The 18,765-nt window shown below is 38.4% G+C and overlaps 1 protein-coding gene across 1 annotated transcript; it reads right to left on the reverse strand.

The window, feature by feature from the left end:
- Nucleotides 1-132: 132 nt before the first annotated feature.
- Nucleotides 133-18,436, reverse strand: LOC101891552 (uncharacterized). The gene is made up of 2 exons (XM_020039251.2): nucleotides 18,296-18,436; nucleotides 133-247 (listed from the first exon to the last, which is right to left on the reverse strand). Exons 1-2 carry the CDS (start codon nucleotides 18,356-18,358, stop codon nucleotides 149-151), a joined length of 162 nt encoding a protein of 53 aa, XP_019894810.1. The 5' UTR covers nucleotides 18,359-18,436; the 3' UTR covers nucleotides 133-148.
- Nucleotides 18,437-18,765: the final 329 nt, after the last annotated feature.

The following is an 18,765-nucleotide window of genomic DNA, read 5'->3' on the forward strand; positions in this document are numbered from 1 at the left end:
GGAAAGTTTTAATTGAAGCAAAAATAAAAACAAACAAAGAAGAAAATCGACAACAAATTAACACCACATCGGTCGGAAATCAAAGGCGAGAAGCCGTGGCCACCAACGGCATCATCGTCCACACACACTTACCTGATGCACCCCGATGTCACCACATCCCGCTTACGTCTGCCTGTGATAGAGTTTGGCCGCGATTTAGCGACTGAGAGCGTTGATTGTGACGATAGTTGTGATAGCGGCTACTCCTCTGTAAGAAAGAAGAAGAAGAAGAAACAAACGAGATATTATTTTCATGCCGTTATGGAGGAGTAAAAAAGAAAATCACTCAATTCGCAAAAATCAAAACAAAAGTTGTTTTGCCTTTTCCGACCAGCGTTTTACTGGCTAATTACTTAAGTTATGCGCTAATTGATGTTTACACCATCGCTCAGCATTTATTTATCGCTTGAGCATTTATTTGCAAATATCTGCCAACGATGGAAATGACAGTGGGGGGAATATTGGAGAAAGAGATCTGTTCAATATTCTTAGTGCCTTAGTCATCCCCTCCAGGTGCCTCATCAAAAAGTCCATAAATATAACATTCAACTACTTAGCTCATCGTCAGCCTGGCTATAGAGAGAAACACTTACTTCAGCTTCATCTTGAGAGACTCACTTTAATTCAACCAGGGGGACTCAATTCATCTCGCCTAAAAAGCCTCCCTACTCCTTGGCCCTTCAACTCGTCTATAGACACTCCCTGACCTCCGGCTTGTCTATATAGACTCTTTGGCACTTCAATCGTCCAGATAGAATCCCTGGCCCTTCAACTCGTCTGTATAGACTCCCTGGCCCTTCAACTCATCTGTATAGACTCCCTGGCCCTTCAACTCATCTGTACAGACTCCTTGGCTCTTCAACTCGTCTAGACTCCTTGGCCCTCAATTCGTTTTTATAGACTCCATGGCACTTCAACTCGTCTTTATAGGCTCCTTCGCTCTTCAACTCGTGGTACTCCAACTCCTTCAGATAGAATCCTTGGCTCTTCAACTTGTCTATAAAGACTCCTTGGACCTTCAACTTCGTCTATAAAGACTCCTTGGCCCTTCAACTCATTTATAAAGACTCGTTGGCTCTTCGTCTTTATAGGCTCCTTCGCTCTTCAACTCGTCTAAATAGGCTCCTTGGCCCTTCAACTCGTCTATATAGACTCCTTGGCCCTTCAACTCGCCTATATAGGCTCCTTGCCCTTCAAGTCTTTTATATAGACTCCTTTTCCTTTCAACTCGTGTAAATAGGCTCCTTGGCCCTTTAACTCTTCCAGATAGACTCTTTGGTCCTTCAACTCGTCTATTTAGACTCCTTGGCCCTTCAACTCTTCCAGATGGACTCCTTTGTCCCTTAAGTCGTCTATATTAGCTTCTTATCACTTCGACTCGTCTGTATAGACTCCTGGACCTTTCGGCTCGTCTATTACGACTTCTTGGTCCCTCAACTCATCTGTATAGACTCTTTGGCCCTTCACCTCGTCTATATACACTCCTTGCCCAGTAACTCGTCTCTATAGACTCCTTGGTCCTTCAACTCGTCTATATAGACTCCTTGGCCCTTCAACTCTTCCAGATGGACTCCTTTGTCCCTTAAGTCGTCTATATTAGCTCCTTATCACTTCGACTCGTCTGTATAGACTCCTGGACCTTTCGGCTCGTCTATTACGACTTCTTGGCCCCTCAACTCATCCAGATAGACTTATTGACCCTTCAACTCGTCTATATGGACTCGTTGGTCCTTTAACTCGCCTAAATGGATTCCCTGGCCATTCACCACGTCTTTATAGACTCCTCGGCCCTTCAACTCGTCTATAAAGATTACTTGGCTTTCAACTCGTCTATATAGGCTCGTTGCTCCTCCTCTCGTTTATATAGACTCCTTGGCCCTTTAACTCGCCTAAATGGATTCCCTGGCCCTTCAATTCATCTCTATAGGCTCCTTGGCCCCAACCCGTCTATATAGACTTCTTGGCCCTTCAACTCGCCTAAATAGATTCCTTGGCCCTTCAACTGGTCTATATAGACTCCTTGCCCCTTCAACTCGTCCATATAGACTCATTGGCCCTTCAAGCGTTTACATAAACTCCTTTGTCCTTCAACTTGTCTCTATAATCTCCTTGGCCCTTCAACACTTCTATAAAGACTCATCGGCCCTTCATCTCTCCTATAAAGCCACCATGGGCCTTCATCTCGTCTCTATAGACTCCTTGGTCCTTCAACTCGTCCAGATAGAATCCTTGCCCCTACAAGTCGTCTATAAAGGCTTCTAGGCTCCTCAAGTCGTCTATAGAGACTCCTTGACCCTTCAACTCGTCTATAGAGACTCCTTGGCTCTTCTGATTGTCTATACGAACATCTATAAAGACTCTCTTCACTTCGTCCATAAAAATTCCTTCGGCCTTTGGGAAATGCTCTTTTCAGCGCTTCTATAGATACTCTTCTTTTTGTGGTCGGTAATTCGCCTACATCAACATCTTCTGTGTGGGCTCATCACTTCAGGGCGTCTGTAGTGATTCTTATCAATTCTTCTCATTTTCGTGTTCTTCCATTTCATTTCAAAAAATATCCCCCACTGTTCAATGAGGCGAGAGACATTGCCCCTGTATTCACATAACGTGCAGGTGTCTTCAAGTGTTCCACTTATGGACGATTGCAGTCACTTTGAAGAAAGTGAGCCACACAAATCAAATTTAACCAAACGTATACTCACATGTTGTCGTTGTTGTTGTTTTATTTGATAATGGTCGCTGCAACAGTTGTTATTGCTGCAGACACTGAACTATTTATGGAAATGCAAGGCAACTTTTTACTCAAAAGAAAAACCGAAAACACACGCTGGCTGTTTTATACCAAAAAAAAAGCGCCGACAAGCAGACAATCGAACAACCACCACTACCACCTTGGCACTGCGAAATTCCCTCTATTCCCGTGGGGATCTTCACACAAACTGATGAATCGATTGACGGATGACTAGCTCCACCCGGCTAGACAACAATGCACGTGCAAATATCAATGAACTAAACGAACAGATGTTGTTTCCTTTTTTTGTGGGGGTTTTCCGAAAATTAAATTGAGAATTGTTTGGATTAGAAAATGGGACATTAAATCTTCGCTGACCTCACCCCACCCCCTTTGAAATCTACAAAAACATGTATAGATGTATTCTTGTTGATGTCATCAATTCACTAGATTCTATTTGACTTGGTTTAGTTTAGTCTGTTTGGCGATAAATTAGCCAGATTTCAATATCCGACACACAGAAATTTTATTTGTTTTTGGTTTTTGCATGCCTATTTTTGACCACATGTTGGATGCGGCACAGTGGAACGATTCAAAAAAATTTTGTGATAAAAAAAATCTCAAGGAAATCGTTTTAGACGAGCTGAAGGGAATCTCTGTAGGATTTTATACAGAGATGTCTGTATATAAGGTTTGGAGGGCGAGAGAGTCTGACACGAGTAGACGGGTCCAAGGGTGTGCATTGACGAGTTGAAGGGTCAAGGAGTCGCTATAAGCGAGCTGAAAGGCCAAATAGTGCAATTGACGAGTGGAACGACCAAGGAATCTGCAAAAGTGATATGAAGGATAAAAGAGTTCAAATATACATGCTAAAGTACAGAGAAGTCAATATAGAAGACTTAAAGAACCATGGAATCTACATAGAAGCGCTGAAGGCCTAAGGAGTCTGTACAGACGAGCTATGGGCCAAGAATTGGTAAGGAGTCTGTACAGACGAGTTATGGGCCAAGGGCAAAGCAGTCTATATCGATGTGTTAAAGGGCTAAGGGGTCTAGATAGACAAGTCGAAGGGCTAAGGAGTTATTATAGACCAGTTGAAAGGCCAGAAAGTCTATATAGAGCGGTTGAAGGGCCAAAGAGTCTATATAGACGGACTAAATTGCCAAGGAAAAATTTATATTAATATATATTATATACTGGACCAAGTAATGTATATAGATGGGTTGAAGACCCAGGGAGTCTATATAAAGAGTTGAAGAAACTAGGAGTCTATAAAAACGAGTTGAAGGGTGGGAATCTGGATAGAAGAGTTTAAAGGCAAGGAATCTACATAGATGAGTTGATGGACAAAAGAGCCTAAATAGCTATGTTTAAGAGCCAAGAAGTCTTTATAGAAGAGTTGAAGGCGCAAGGAGGCAACATAGACGAGTTAAAGGGCCAAGAAGTCTATAAAGATCTGAGGAGCCAAGGTGTCTATATAGATGAGTTGAAGGGCCAAGGTATATATATAGACGAATTGAAGGGCCAATAAATCCATGTAGAGAAGCTGAAACGTCAAGGGGTCTCTTAGACGAGCTGACGACCAGGGAGTCTCTATAGACGTGTTTAAGCAACAAGGAGTCTCTATAGACGAGCTGAAGTATAAGTAGACTAGTTGCAGCGCCGTAGAGTATATATAGGGTTGAAGACCAGGAGTCTTTATAGTCCAGCTGAAGTCCAGGGATTCTCTAAAGACGAGCTGAAGCCCAGGGAGCCTCTATAGACGAGATGACGACCATGGAGTCTCTGCAGACGACCTGACGACCAGGGGGTCTCTATAGATGAGCTAATGTCCGAGGAGTCTCTATATACGAGCTGAAGTCCATGGAGCCTGAAGTTCAGGAAGTCTCTATAGGCAAGCTGACGACCAGGGAATCTCTATAGACGTGCTGACAACCAGGTAGTCTCTATAGACGTCCAGGTAGACTTTAAAAACGAGCTGAAGTTCAGGGAGTCTCTACTGAACTGAAGCTCTGAGTCTTTTTGGACGAACTGAAGTACTGGGAGTATTTATGGACGAACTGAAGTCCTTGGAATCGTTATAGATGAGCTGCAGTCAAGGAAGCCTATATAGTTTAGCTGAAGTCCAGTGAGTCTCCATAAAACAACTGAAGGGCCAGTGAGTCCCCATAGATGAGGTTAAGGATCAGTAAGTCTCTAAGACGTACTGAGTCGACAGTGAATCCCTATAGGGGGCATGGGGAGCTGAAGTCCAAGGGAGTTTCTATAGACGCACTGATTCTCTATAGACCAGTCAGTAAGTACCTAAGAGACCAATAGTCGACATAGACTAGTTAAGGGGCATTGGGACCGTATAGATGAGCTGAGAGGCTAATAAGTCCCCCACACGCGAGCAGAGAGGCCAGTGAGTCCCTATAGACGACTTAAGGGGCCAATGAGTCATTGCCGATGATCTGAGGATCTCAGCTTTTCTATAGGGACTAGCTAAAGAGCTGTATACGAGCAGAAGGGCCAGTGAAGTGAGTCTCTCTATCTATGGACAAGCTGACTTCCGCCTAGTAAATCTCTCTCTCTCTCTCTTTGTAGACAAGTTGACTTCCTCCCAGTGAATGCATCTTTTTATAGCCCAAAGACTCCCTCTTTCATTCTCTGTCCTTTCCACCCTTTCTTGCAATAGACTAGCTGAAAGCCATGAGCTTCTCTCTATCTCCCTACCTTTTAAGGCAAAACAATAATTAAATGCCAAAGAACTCGAAATCTGCGTATATGAGTTATAGGTTCATTGAGTCTATATAATCTAGCCGAAAGACCAGTGAGTATATTTAAAAAAAGCTGGAGGCCCGTGAACTTTTACATACTGAAAGTCCTAAGTGGTTTTTAGACGAAATGAAACCCGAAAGCCATCTTGGACCAGCTTTAGATGACGTTATGAACCGGAGAGTCAAGAGAGATGAACACAAGGGATGAAGAACCAGGAAGGCGGTAGTCATGAAGGAATGAAGGACCAGTAAATCTGTTTTTTTTTTCTTTTTTTTTTTTGAATGAAAGACCTCTCAGAGATTTGATTTAGATCGAAGAGCTTTATAGGCACCTTCTATGAATAAGAGATGTTTATACTGAAAAAGGGTCCCTTCAGTTGTGAGAGGAATCTTTAGAGTTCTCTGTTGAAATTTGCCCAAAATGTAATGTATAGAAGCAATTCTTTTTGAGAATGAGCCTTAATAAGATAGAAGAACCATCGGTAGAAGTAGTAGAAAATGTCTGTGACGTTTCATATAGAATACCTCTACGGAGCCTTCTCTTGGAAAATACTCATGAACGTCTTCTATAGTTGAAATAACTCAGTTTTCTATTATTTTTTTTATTCTGCCACACTTTGAACTTATTTCCTTAGGGGTTAGTCTGGAGGTCTTCTGCATTTAAAATCGATTGTTATTATTTTTTTTATTTTACAAAACTTTGGTCTAATTTTTGATTTTTTATTTTGTTTCGTATTTTTTAACATTCCTGAGATAATTGAATAAATATTTTCATACCGGTAAGTTATTCAAAACGCAAAGAAAAATCTTCACTCTTCGCACACTGTGTGCCGACGACAGGCGAATAAACAAAACCCCACCAAACACACACACACACACATACAAACACGATTTAGTATTTTTTTCGATTTGTTTATACAGACGCCGAGGAATTAAAAAACTATTTTTCATTTTTACAGACGTCCAAAAAAAAAGACTGAATGAAATACGATTTTCTCGACAAATTCATCAAAATTTATTGTTCGCTTCGCGCTCACGAACCCGGCGTTTTACAATACACACAACGTTTTGTGCAGGCCGTCACCGTGGCCACGATCAACTGAACGGCAACAAACCTGATAGTGATTAGACATGAAAATGTGCAGCAAGAGAGGTGATCATCGATCGCATCACACCCAGCATCTTTAAGGTGCCGAGCATCAAGTAATGAGAAGTAATATTCCACCACCATCACCACGTAAACGGTGAGATGACGCAGCAGCATTCACAAGTAGTTGTTTTGATCTCTCTCACGAGGTGGTTAAAGAAAACATTAGTTTTTCTAATGGCTCTTTTGCTCTCCCACGCTCTTTTTCTCTCTCTCTCTACCCAACCGAGTGCAAGTTACCACAACATTTTCAATAAATTTGAAAATTTCATGTTTTTACGCCCACACAAACAGAAAGTAAACACATCGAAGCCCCCCACCAACCCACACACATCCAACATCGGATAGCTAATACGACCTGATGCCCCACCATGCCAAAACACTATTCGCATTCAAACTCAAGTGAACAACGTTGGTTGGTTGGCGGCAAACATCAGATCTCGAAAGACGACAAAGAAGAAGAATGAGGGAGTGAATGACAAAACGGGAGGACGGACAGACAGACCGAATGAGTGAGTGACTGAGTGTCATGTGTGTGGCATACAAGTGCTGCATAGTTCCCAACTTGTTGTAGCCACTGTTGTACGAGTTGTTGTTATTGTTGTTGCTGGTATCAAAAGTGAAATGAAAATGAAGACAGCAAACAACGAACCCGACGAGATGCTATTCACAACTAGATGTCACTGCGTTAAGGTTGCCATATCGTTTTTCAAATTTATATTCCTACCAAAAATGGATTTTTTAAAGAATATTTTTTTAAAGGGACCAACAGAAACGTGGATTTTTTAAAGAATATTTTTTTGGAGGGACCAACAGAAACGTGGATTTTTTAAAGAATATTTTTTAAGGGACCAACAGAAACGTGGATTTTTTAAAGAATATTTTTAAAGGGACCAACAGAAACGTGGATTTTTTAAAGAATATTTTTTAAGGGACCAACAGAAACGTGGATTTTTTAAAGAATATTTTTTAAGGGACCAACAGAAACGTGGATTCTTTAAAGAATATTTTTTAAGGGACCAACAGAAACGTGGATTTTTTAAAGAATATTTTTTAAGGGACCAACAGAAACGTGGATTTTTTAAAGAATATTTTTTAAGGGACCAACAGAAACGTGGATTTTTTAAAGAATATTTTTTAAGGGACCAACAGAAACGTGGATTTTTTAAAGAATATTTTTTAAGGGACCAACAGAAACGTGGATTTTTTAAAGAATATTTTTTAAGGGACCAACAGAAACGTGGATTTTTTAAAGAATATTTTTTAAGGGACCAACAGAAACGTGGATTTTTTAAAGAATGTTTTTTAAGGGATCAACAGAAACGTGGATTTTTTAAAGAATATTTTTTAAGGGACCAACAGAAACGTGGATTTTTTAAAGAATATTTTTTAAGGGACCAACAGAAACGTGGATTTTTTAAAGAATATTTTTTAAGGGACCAACAGAAACGTGGATTTTTTAAAGAATATTTTTTAAGGGACCAACAGAAACGTGGATTTTTTAAAGAATATTTTTTAAGGGACCAACAGAAACGTGGATTTTTTAAAGAATATTTTTTAAGGGACCAACAGAAACGTGGATTTTTTAAAGAATATTTTTTAAGGGACCAACAGAAACGTGGATTTTTTAAAGAATATTTTTTAAGGGACCAACAGAAACGTGGATTTTTTAAAGAATATTTTTTAAGGGACCAACAGAAACGTGGATTTTTTAAAGAATATTTTTTAAGGGACCAACAGAAACGTGGATTTTTAAGGGACCAACAGAAACGTGGATTTTTTAAAGAATATTTTTTAAGGGACCAACAGAAACGTGGATTTTTTAAAGAATATTTTTTAAGGGACCAACAGAAACGTGGATTTTTTAAAGAATATTTTTTAAGGGACCAACAGAAACGTGGATTTTTTAAAGAATATTTTTTAAGGGACCAACAGAAACGTGGATTTTTTAAAGAATATTTTTTAAGGGACCAACAGAAACGTGGATTTTTTAAAGAATATTTTTTAAGGGACCAACAGAAACGTGGATTTTTTAAAGAATATTTTTTAAGGGACCAACAGAAACGTGGATTTTTTAAAGAATATTTTTTAAGGGACCAACAGAAACGTGGATTTTTTAAAGAATATTTTTTAAGGGACCAACAGAAACGTGGATTTTTTAAAGAATATTTTTTAAGGGACCAACAGAAACGTGGATTTTTTAAAGAATATTTTTTAAGGGACCAACAGAAACGTGGATTTTTTAAAGAATATTTTTTAAGGGACCAACAGAAACGTGGATTTTTTAAAGAATATTTTTTAAGGGACCAACAGAAACGTGGATTTTTTAAAGAATATTTTTTAAGGGACCAACAGAAACGTGGATTTTTTAAAGAATATTTTTTAAGGGACCAACAGAAACGTGGATTTTTTAAAGAATATTTTTAAGGGACCAACAGAAACGTGGATTTTTTAAAGAATATTTTTAAGGGACCAACAGAAACGTGGATTTTTTAAAGAATATTTTTTAAGGGACCAACAGAAACGTGGATTTTTTAAAGAATATTTTTTAAGGGACCAACAGAAACGTGGATTTTTTAAAGAATATTTTTTAAGGGACCAACAGAAACGTGGATTTTTTAAAGAATATTTTTTAAGGGACCAACAGAAACGTGGATTTTTTAAAGAATATTTATTAAGGGACCAACAGAAACGTGGATTTTTTAAAGAATATTTTTAAGGGACCAACAGAAACGTGGATTTTTTAAAGAATATTTTTTAAGGGACCAACAGAAACGTGGATTTTTTAAAGAATATTTTTTAAGGGACCAACAGAAACGTGGATTTTTTAAAGAATATTTTTTAAGGGACCAACAGAAACGTGGATTTTTTAAAGAATATTTTTTAAGGGACCAACAGAAACGTGGATTTTTTAAAGAATATTTTTTAAGGGACCAACAGAAACGTGGATTTTTTAAAGAATATTTTTTAAGGGACCAACAGAAACGTGGATTTTTTAAAGAATATTTTTTAAGGGACCAACAGAAACGTGGATTTTTTAAAGAATATTTTTTAAGGGACCAACAGAAACGTGGATTTTTTAAAGAATATTTTTTAAGGGACCAACAGAAACGTGGATTTTTTAAAGAATATTTTTAAGGGACCAACAGAAACGTGGATTTTTTAAAGAATATTTTTTAAGGGACCAACAGAAACGTGGATTTTTTAAAGAATATTTTTTAAGGGACCAACAGAAACGTGGATTTTTTAAAGAATATTTTTTAAGGGACCAACAGAAACGTGGATTTTTTAAAGAATATTTTTTAAGGGACCAACAGAAACGTGGATTTTTTAAAGAATATTTTTTAAGGGACCAACAGAAACGTGGATTTTTTAAAGAATATTTTTTGGAGGGACCAACAAAGCCAGAAACGTGGATTTAAAAAAAGGACGATGCCGTAAACATGGATTTTTTTAAAGAAGGAGGGACAATGCCTCAATCTTGGATTTTTTTGAAGAAGGAAGGACTATGCCTCAAACTTGGATTTTTTTAAAGAAGGAGGGACTATGCGTTGATTTTTTAAAGAGGGAGGGACCATGCGTGGATTTTTTTAAAGAAGGAGGGACTATGCGTGGATTTTTTAAAGAGGGAGGGACCATGCGTGGATTTTTTTAAAGAGGGAGGAACTAATGACAGAAACGTGGATTTTTTTAAGAAAGACGGACTATCAATGCCTGAAACTTAGATTTTTATACCCTCCACCATAGTATGGAGGGTCATTCCGCTTGTAACACCTCGAAATATACATTTTGGACCCCACAAAGTGGGTTCTGTGTAAATCACTCTAGCTTCCGAACGAAATTAAGTACGATGATAAAATTTTACTCACATGTATGTTATGTCTGCAGGGCTTTTGGTATTAAAAATTGGCCATTTAGGTCCCACGTCCCCTATAACGGTACCTCCCGATATTCGGTATTTTAAAGATTTTAGCTACATTATTCAGCGGAATTATTTCAAATTTGGTATTTGAAGTTTGTGGTGGATGTTACAGCCTATGCCAGAAAATTGTCGGTGTAGGTCCACGTCTTCGTATAGCACCCATATAAGGGTACCTCCCTATATTCGGTATTTTGATGACTTTAACGACATTATTCATCGACATTGTTTCAAATTTGGTATTTGAAGTTCGTAATGGATACTAAAGCCTATGACAGAAAACTGTCCGTGCAGGTCCACGTCTTCGTATAGCCCCAGTACCTCCCGATATTCGGTATTTTGATGATTTTAGCGACATTATTCACCAGAATAGTTTAAAATTTGGTATTTGAAGTTCAGAATAGATACTACAGCCTAAGTAAAAAAATGAGCCATGTAGGTCCACGTCTTCATATAGCCCCCATATTACGGTACCCCCCGATATTCGGTATTTTGATGATTTTAGCCACATTATTTACCGGAATTGCTTCAAATCTGGTATTTGAAGTTCGTAATGGATACTCCAGCCTATGACAGAAAATTGTCGGTGTTGGTCCACGTCTTCGTATAGCCCCCATATAACGATACCTCCCGATATTCGGTATTTTGATAATTTTAGCGACGTTATTCACCGATTTTTTTCACATTTGAGTATTGCAATGGCTTATGACAAAAGTTGCCTATGGTGGTCCACGTCGTCGTATAGACCTTAATATAATGGCTACATTCGGTATTTTTAAGATTTTCATAGAATTTTTAAAGGTTTTTTGAAAATCGCACAAACTCGTTTCAAATGGTGGAGGGTAGTCAAAGTTCGGGCCCCCCGAGCTTACAGCTTTTTTACATGTTTTGAAAGATATTTTTTAGGGACCATCAAATTGACTGATCAGCTCAGATGAAATAATGGATTTCTTATGGTCTTTAGCCTGTACAAGATCTTTATAAGGTCTTCCAATTCTGGAAGACCTTTACAAGGTCTAATAGCTCTAGAAACCCCATATAAAGCCTCCTATGTGTGGAAGCCCTCTTCGAAATCTCTTATCTTTAGAAGTACTGTTAATGGTCTTCTACCTATAAAAACGTATTTCCCCCTAGAAGACCTTCCATTGTAGAACAACATTCTAGTACAAAGTCTTATTGCTCCAGAAAACCCATTTTAAAGTCTCACATATGTAGAAGACCTATTCAAGATCTATCTGTAAAAGACTTTCTAAAGGCCTTCTACCTATAAAAAAACTTATTTTCCTATATTCCCACTTCCGATCAATTTTCTTTAACGATATGGCAACTACACTCTCCGTGCTGCATGAGATTAAATGTCGCCATATATATGCACATGTGTGTGAGTATGATTTAGTGCAATTTCTGTGATGCTGTGCTTCTTCGTTACCTTCTGATGTGTGTGTGTGTTTCAGCTTTACGTTCTTTTTCTAAAAGGTCTATATGTGTATGTATGTGTATGTGTGTGTATGTGTGTATTAACATTCTCATTTATTGCCCTCGGCCACTAAATTGACCTAATTACTTGTGAGAATGAATAATGCAAAGAGGTAACAAGCAATCACTGACAAAGGATTGTCATCAACCACATACATGTGTATGCGGATTCACACACACATATACACACATGCATACGTACACACACTCGCATACAAAACCTTAAGCTAACATGCGTCTCTAATGTTGTATGAATGATGATGATACAAAGTAGAAGAACAAGAACAAGAAGTGGCTAATAAGTCGGACATTGGTTAGAATATGCTGAAGGCGCTTTGAGAATTAAAGCAACAACAACAGCAACGAAACAAATCCTTTAGATTCATTTTGTAAATGAGTAGCACAACAAAAACCAAACCTCTAAATAATTTACAAAATACATAGCTGATTAACTTATTAGCTAGCCAGCCCCCTCTCGCATTAAGCGGTTCGGAACATCAAACGGAAAATGGTGGATTAGAGACGTTTTATGAAAACGAGTAAACATGAGATTATGTGTGTGTGCGTGTGTGTCTCAAAGAGGTTGTGTCGGTGTTGGTTGTTGAGAATAGGACTAATAATTTGGTTATGAGCGATTATAATTCATATAACATTTATGCCGATATCGGCGGCTTAAACAATTTTTAGATCTTTAGTCCAGATTGTAATAAGAATAAGTTATAAGACTAATAAAGATTAAATTAGAAGACAGGTATTTAAGAACCCCTGAAATGTTTAAAATATAAACTCAGTCCTCCATGACCCAATTTTCTCACTTTAGAGTCCCAAAGAGTGGAGGACAAAATGAGAGCAGAATTTAAAAGGATATCGCAAAAGTCACTACGGTAAAGCATAAAATATCTCGAGAAAAAAACTGAACAAGTTTAAAAGCAGTAAGTTCGGCCTGGCCGAACTTTGAAAACCCTCCAACATTGGAACGAATTTGAAAATTTTCAAAAAATAAAATCCTTAAAATTTTAAAAATTCCGAATATAGCCGTTATATTGGGGTCTATACGACGTGGACCTACATAGACATTGTTTGTCCTAAGCCATTACAATATTCAAATTCGAAACTTGAAATAAAGGGTGAATAATGTAGCTAAAATCATCGAAATATCGTATATAGGGAGGTACCGTTATATCGGAGCTTTGCGAAGACCTGGACCAGCATAGACAATTTTCTGTCACAGGCTGTAGCACCCATTACGAACTTCAAATACGACATCTCAAACAATTTCGGTGGGTTTTGTACCTAAACTAGTCAAAATACCGAATATAGGGAGGTCATGATATATGGGGCCTATACGAAGACCTGGACCTGCACAGACAATTTTCTGTCTTAGGCTGTAGTATCCATTTCGAACTTCAAATACCAAATTTGAAACAATTCCGGTGAATAATGTCGCTAACATCATCAAAATACCGAATATCGGATGGTACCGTTATATGGGGGCTATACGAAGACGTGAACCTGCACAGATAATTTGCTGTCTTAGGTTGTAGTATCCATTTCGAACTTCAAATACCAAATTTGAAACAATTCCGGGTTAGAATGTCGCTAAAATCATCAAAATACCGGATATAGGGAGGTACCGTTCAAAGGGGGTTATACGAAGACGGGGACCTGTACAGATAATTTTCTGTCTTAGGTTGTAGTATCCATTTCGAACTTCAAATACCAAATTTGAAACAAGTCCGGGGAATAATGTCGCTAAAATCATCAAAATACCGAATATCGGGAGGCACCGTTATATGGGCGCTATATGAAAACGTGGACCTACATAGCCCATTTACGAACTTAACCTGCCTACTGGAAAAATAAACATGTGTGCAAAATTTTAGCCTTCGATCTCAATTCGTTCGAAAGATAGCGTGGTTACAACAGACAGACAGACAGACACACGGACGTCGCTAAATCGTCTTAGAATTTTACGCTGATCAAGAATATATATAGCTTGGTGGGTGTAACGTGAGTATTTCGAGGAGTTACAAACGGAATGACAAAGTTAATATACCCTCCATAGTATGGTGGAGGGTATAACAAGATGAGTGGTAAAGTAAGAATCTCCATAGGAAAATTTCGGTCCTTCTAGGAACCTAAGTACTATCAAGTCATGTCTAGCTTCTTGGGAATGTCTTTTTTTTGTGGGAGGTTGGTTTTGATGGCAGACTTGTTTTTTTTAAGAATACATTTTTACGGAGTATCTGGACTGCGAAAATTAATTTCTAAGGAATATTTTGTGAGGAACCACTTGAGCCGCAAACGTGGATTTTCAAGCAATAATTTCTCAGAGTCTACCTTAGCCCCAAAGATGATTTCTTAAAGAACTCTTTTTGAGGGACTATCTGGATTTTAAGATTTTTCAAGCGATTATCTGAGCCGCCAACATGAATTTCTAAAGAAGACTTTTTGAGAAAACACATGGGCCGCAAATGTGAATTAAAAAAAAAATCGAAAACTTCTATACTCCAAACATGAGTTTTTAAGCACATATTTTTTTAGGGATCATCAGAACCACCGAGGAAGGATGGGCATTTATGAGGGGTATTTTGAGACGCAAATTCAGATTTTTAAACAGATCTTGAACCGCACACAAAGACTTTGAAACATTGATTTTTAAATATTTTTGCTTTGTAGAAGAAATAGAGAAATTCTCTGATGGTCCTCTCTGTATAAGGCTTTTTAAAGGATTTCTACATGTGGAAGAAGATCTAAATCAGTAGGAGGCCTTTGAAGGTTTCATGTTTATCTGCAAAAGACCTATGTAAAAAATTCTTTGTAGGAATTCCTTAGTGAGGACAATAAAACCGACACGAATTATGACCTTCACACGGCCAATGAAACCGACACACGCTGCCCGAATGTTGCTTTGCGGAATTTTGGTCCATTTCCGGCGAAGCTCTTACTTGAGGTGATCGATACTTTGGTATTTTTTAGTGCCAACCTTGCTTTCCAAAATGCACCAGACGCCAACGGATTGGTATCCGAAGATTTTGGTGGCTATTGTGCGCTGGAAATGAAGCGAGGAACCTTATTTTGAAACCATTCTTGGGTGGGGCCAGCTGAGTGCGATGGTGTTGAGTCCTGTTGGAATGTCCAAGGTCGGCGGCTAAAATTTTTCCGTGCCTAAGGCTTTAATATTCGGCATTTATTCTGATGCCACGGTTTATTAGTACGAGCGGATAGAGATCATCGGCTGTTATGGCGGTCCACACCATCACCATGTCCGGCGCTAGAGTTCTAGTGGCCAGACGAAGGTGCACATTTTCAGCTGACCTCTTTGGCAAGTAAACACGATCATTTTGTTTGTTTACAAACTGCTGGACAACGAATGTTTTCTCATCGGAGAAAACCAAATTCGGCAGTTCACCACTTTCGGCCAAGCGAAGCAACTCTTTAGCTCTTTTGAGTCTATTTTCTTTCTGTTGCGGTGTAAGTTCTTGCAATTTTTGGAATTTCAATGACTTTACCCCGAGCTCATTTTTCAATATTTTCCGAATGGAATATTGCGATATGTTCAGCTCATAAGCCATTTTTCGGCCACTGCGACTAGGGTTTCGATCAAGTCGCTTCTTTACTTTTCGAACCATTTCTTTCTCAAGTCGCTGTTTTCTTCCGTCCACTTCCTTGACATTGGGCGACGCTACTAGTATCACGGTAACGAGCGATGGTACGAGACACAAAAGATTTATTCATATTTAAATGCTGGAGTGCTCTAACGATTGCCACTTAGGGTTTTCCAGCCAAATATAAAGAAATCATACTATCACGCTTGAATTCCATCACGAATAACTTTTGTGTCTGGAAAATTCTCACCAAAATGCTTTTGTACGCTTATAAACAATATAATGAGCTGCCACTGGAATAATTTTAACGGCTGTCGGACGAGTGGCTTAGAAATAACAGCAGTCTGAAGTTGTTTGCAATTTTTTTTATCTCACACTGTATGTCCGGAAAAAACTTTCTTGAAATACTTTCCGGATGACTGAAACCCAAGAAAATTATGGTTATTGTTGAATTTCACCACTACCACTATTGGTAGACAAAACCAAAAGTTTATATCGTTCTCCAGTTTTGGGCAAATGGAGGATCGAATCTCAGTCATGATCAGAGAAATAACGCATCAGGAGAGGACCGGACAGATTATCGATGATAACATTAAAACACCGTGACTCTCCCACCATAGTTCTCAGTCTATCGCAAACCATCCACACTGTTTACGAACCCTGGAAAATGGATAGACAGTTGGTCCCCCAACTGCTATCCGACAAGGATGTCAGCAACGGTGGATCATATCATAGGAATAAAGACTCTAGAGTCATTTCGACCGTTACATATCTCCAAGTTTAATAAAATATTCCGTAAGGAAGGAAAAATTCAAAAAGAAACAGGAGGAGCTAGAGACTAGAAGATTTGTATACAACACTAGCAAATGCTTTGTTGGTCCTAATTGCCGACAATTCGACATGGCAACGACAATAACGACATGGCAACGACTAAAAGAGTTATCCGCAAGAATAGGATCTGCCTGATCCAGAGCAAATTTTGCTTCCACTCTAAAACGAAAAAGGTATTCGCTCTTATTCGAGCCACACGAAAAATAGAATATAATTGAGTTTTTGCTCCCAGGAGTGCTCTCGCTCTAATTCGAGTGAATTTTTCTCTTTATTTGAATTTGAAAAATTCAAAAATCAGAATTTTTGTGAAAATTCTAAATTCCTTTTAAATGATTAGACTTTCACCGGCAATGGTTCTTGAAAAATTACCCTCTTGTATAACCAAATAATTTTTTGTCATAGTACCCATTATGAACTTTAAGTACGAAATTTGGAACAATTCCATTGAATAATGTCTCTAATATCATCAAGATACCGAATACGAATACATTAAAAATTGTTGGCATAGGTTTAAGTACCAATTCCGAAATTCTAATACGAAAATTGACACACCTCCGGTGAATAATGTCTCAAAAATCGTCAAAAGCCCGAATATCGGGAGGTATCGTTCTATGGTGACTATATAAAAACGTGGACTGGCAAGTAGTTTTTTTGTCATAGGTTTGAGTTTCTTCGCAGATAAAAGTATTGAGAATTGTGACCCTTTGTGGATGAGGTACCAGAAAGGGTTCGCAGATATATAATGTCTTCACAACAGATCTTATGTGTGAAATTTGAAGATAGTGGGATGCTTATTTCGCTTTCTTTGAGCGTTTTGTTTTACAAAATCTTGAACCCTATGTGGGATAGTTACCAGAAGGTATGGTCCGATTTCTACCGTTTTTATAACAGATTCAGTGTAGATAGAAATATTCAGATGTGCCAAGTTTAAATGGTATCGGATGGTAATTTCGTGTTTTATGAGCTTCGTGGATATTCAAAATGTTAACCCTTTGTGGGGCAAGTTCCAGAAGGAGTCGACCGATATATTGCATCTTCACACCAGATCTGTGGTTGATATTGGGATGTGTGAAATTTGAAGACAATCGGACTCTAACATCACATTTTATAAAGGTTATAACTGTTCAAAATTTGTACCCTTTTTGTGGGGGAGGTACTTGATACAGTAGACCCATATTATCCATTTTCGCACCTGACCTAGCACTGATGCAAATATTAAGATTCGCAAAGTTGGAGCAAAATCGAATTATACTTAATTTTTCGGTGCAGTAAATTATATTCTTTGAAAATTTTGACATTTTCTGTGGGAGGTACCAGAAGAAGTGGACCGATATTGCCCATCTCCGAACTCGACCTAAGTTTGACAAAAATATTAGTTTGGATCAAATCGGATACTCCCTTCGAAAGTTATTGTGCGCACCAGCCAAACAGACAGACGGACGGACGGACATTGCTAGATCGACTACAAATGTCCTGAAACGTACTTGGTCCAAAGAGATCTAGGGTCTAAAACCGTTATTTCGATGAGGCACGTTTTGGCCGTATCAAATGATATATACCCTCTCTAGCCATATGGCTATTTGGTATCCTAGAGGTGTATACCACAAGCAGTAGGATTACGTTCTTTACGTATTCAGATACATACTATCATATGATACAAAATATAATACCAAAATAAAAATTTAGAAATACCCTGAACATTTTTGAAATTTTCTTGGAAGATTCTTCCCCGATGCACATTTCGAATGGAGAACAACCATCCGTTCATCCATCCACATTACATACCTCATGAGCCCAGGCCTCGGCATTCAATTTGGCAGCAGCATCGACACTTTCTTTGTTACCCATGATGCGTTGTGGCTTTTGTCCTTGTGTGCGTGTATATGTGACGGTAACTGCTGTTCTCCTTGTTGTTGCTGCCGCTGATACTTTGTTGTAGTAAAAGTTAAGTTCTCAGTGGTGGTTGCCTTGTTCAGAGAGAGAGGAGAGGAAAGAATTTGCTACTGTCGTTGTTTTCTTTACTTTGTGTGGTTGTTATTTCTCTGCTACTGCTGTTGTTGTTGTTGCTTCTCCTTTCGTCTTCTGGTTTGTTATCGTTTGCAAGTGACTTGGCGAGTACGGGCGTGAGTGAGTATTAGTAAATATCAGTTGTTGGGATGACTTGAGGTATATTTAAACGAAACACTTTAGAAGTTGGATAATTTAGTTTAGCGGGTTTCTCTCTTTTTTTTTTTTGCTACGTTCTCGTTCTATTT

The sequence above is a fragment of the Musca domestica genome, unplaced genomic scaffold (assembly GCF_030504385.1).
Source record: "Musca domestica strain aabys unplaced genomic scaffold, Musca_domestica.polishedcontigs.V.1.1 15, whole genome shotgun sequence".
Taxonomy (NCBI): domain Eukaryota; kingdom Metazoa; phylum Arthropoda; class Insecta; order Diptera; family Muscidae; genus Musca; species Musca domestica.

Bases quoted from the DNA above. Each gene is read 5' to 3' on its own strand.
- LOC101891552 (XM_020039251.2), bottom strand. From the start codon at position 18,358: ATGGGTAACAAAGAAAGTGTCGATGCTGCTGCCAAATTGAATGCCGAG. The intron at 248-18,295 runs GTATGTAATGTG...TCTTTCTTACAG, and splicing joins CCGAGGCCTGGGCTCATGAG to AGGAGTAGCCGCTATCACAA.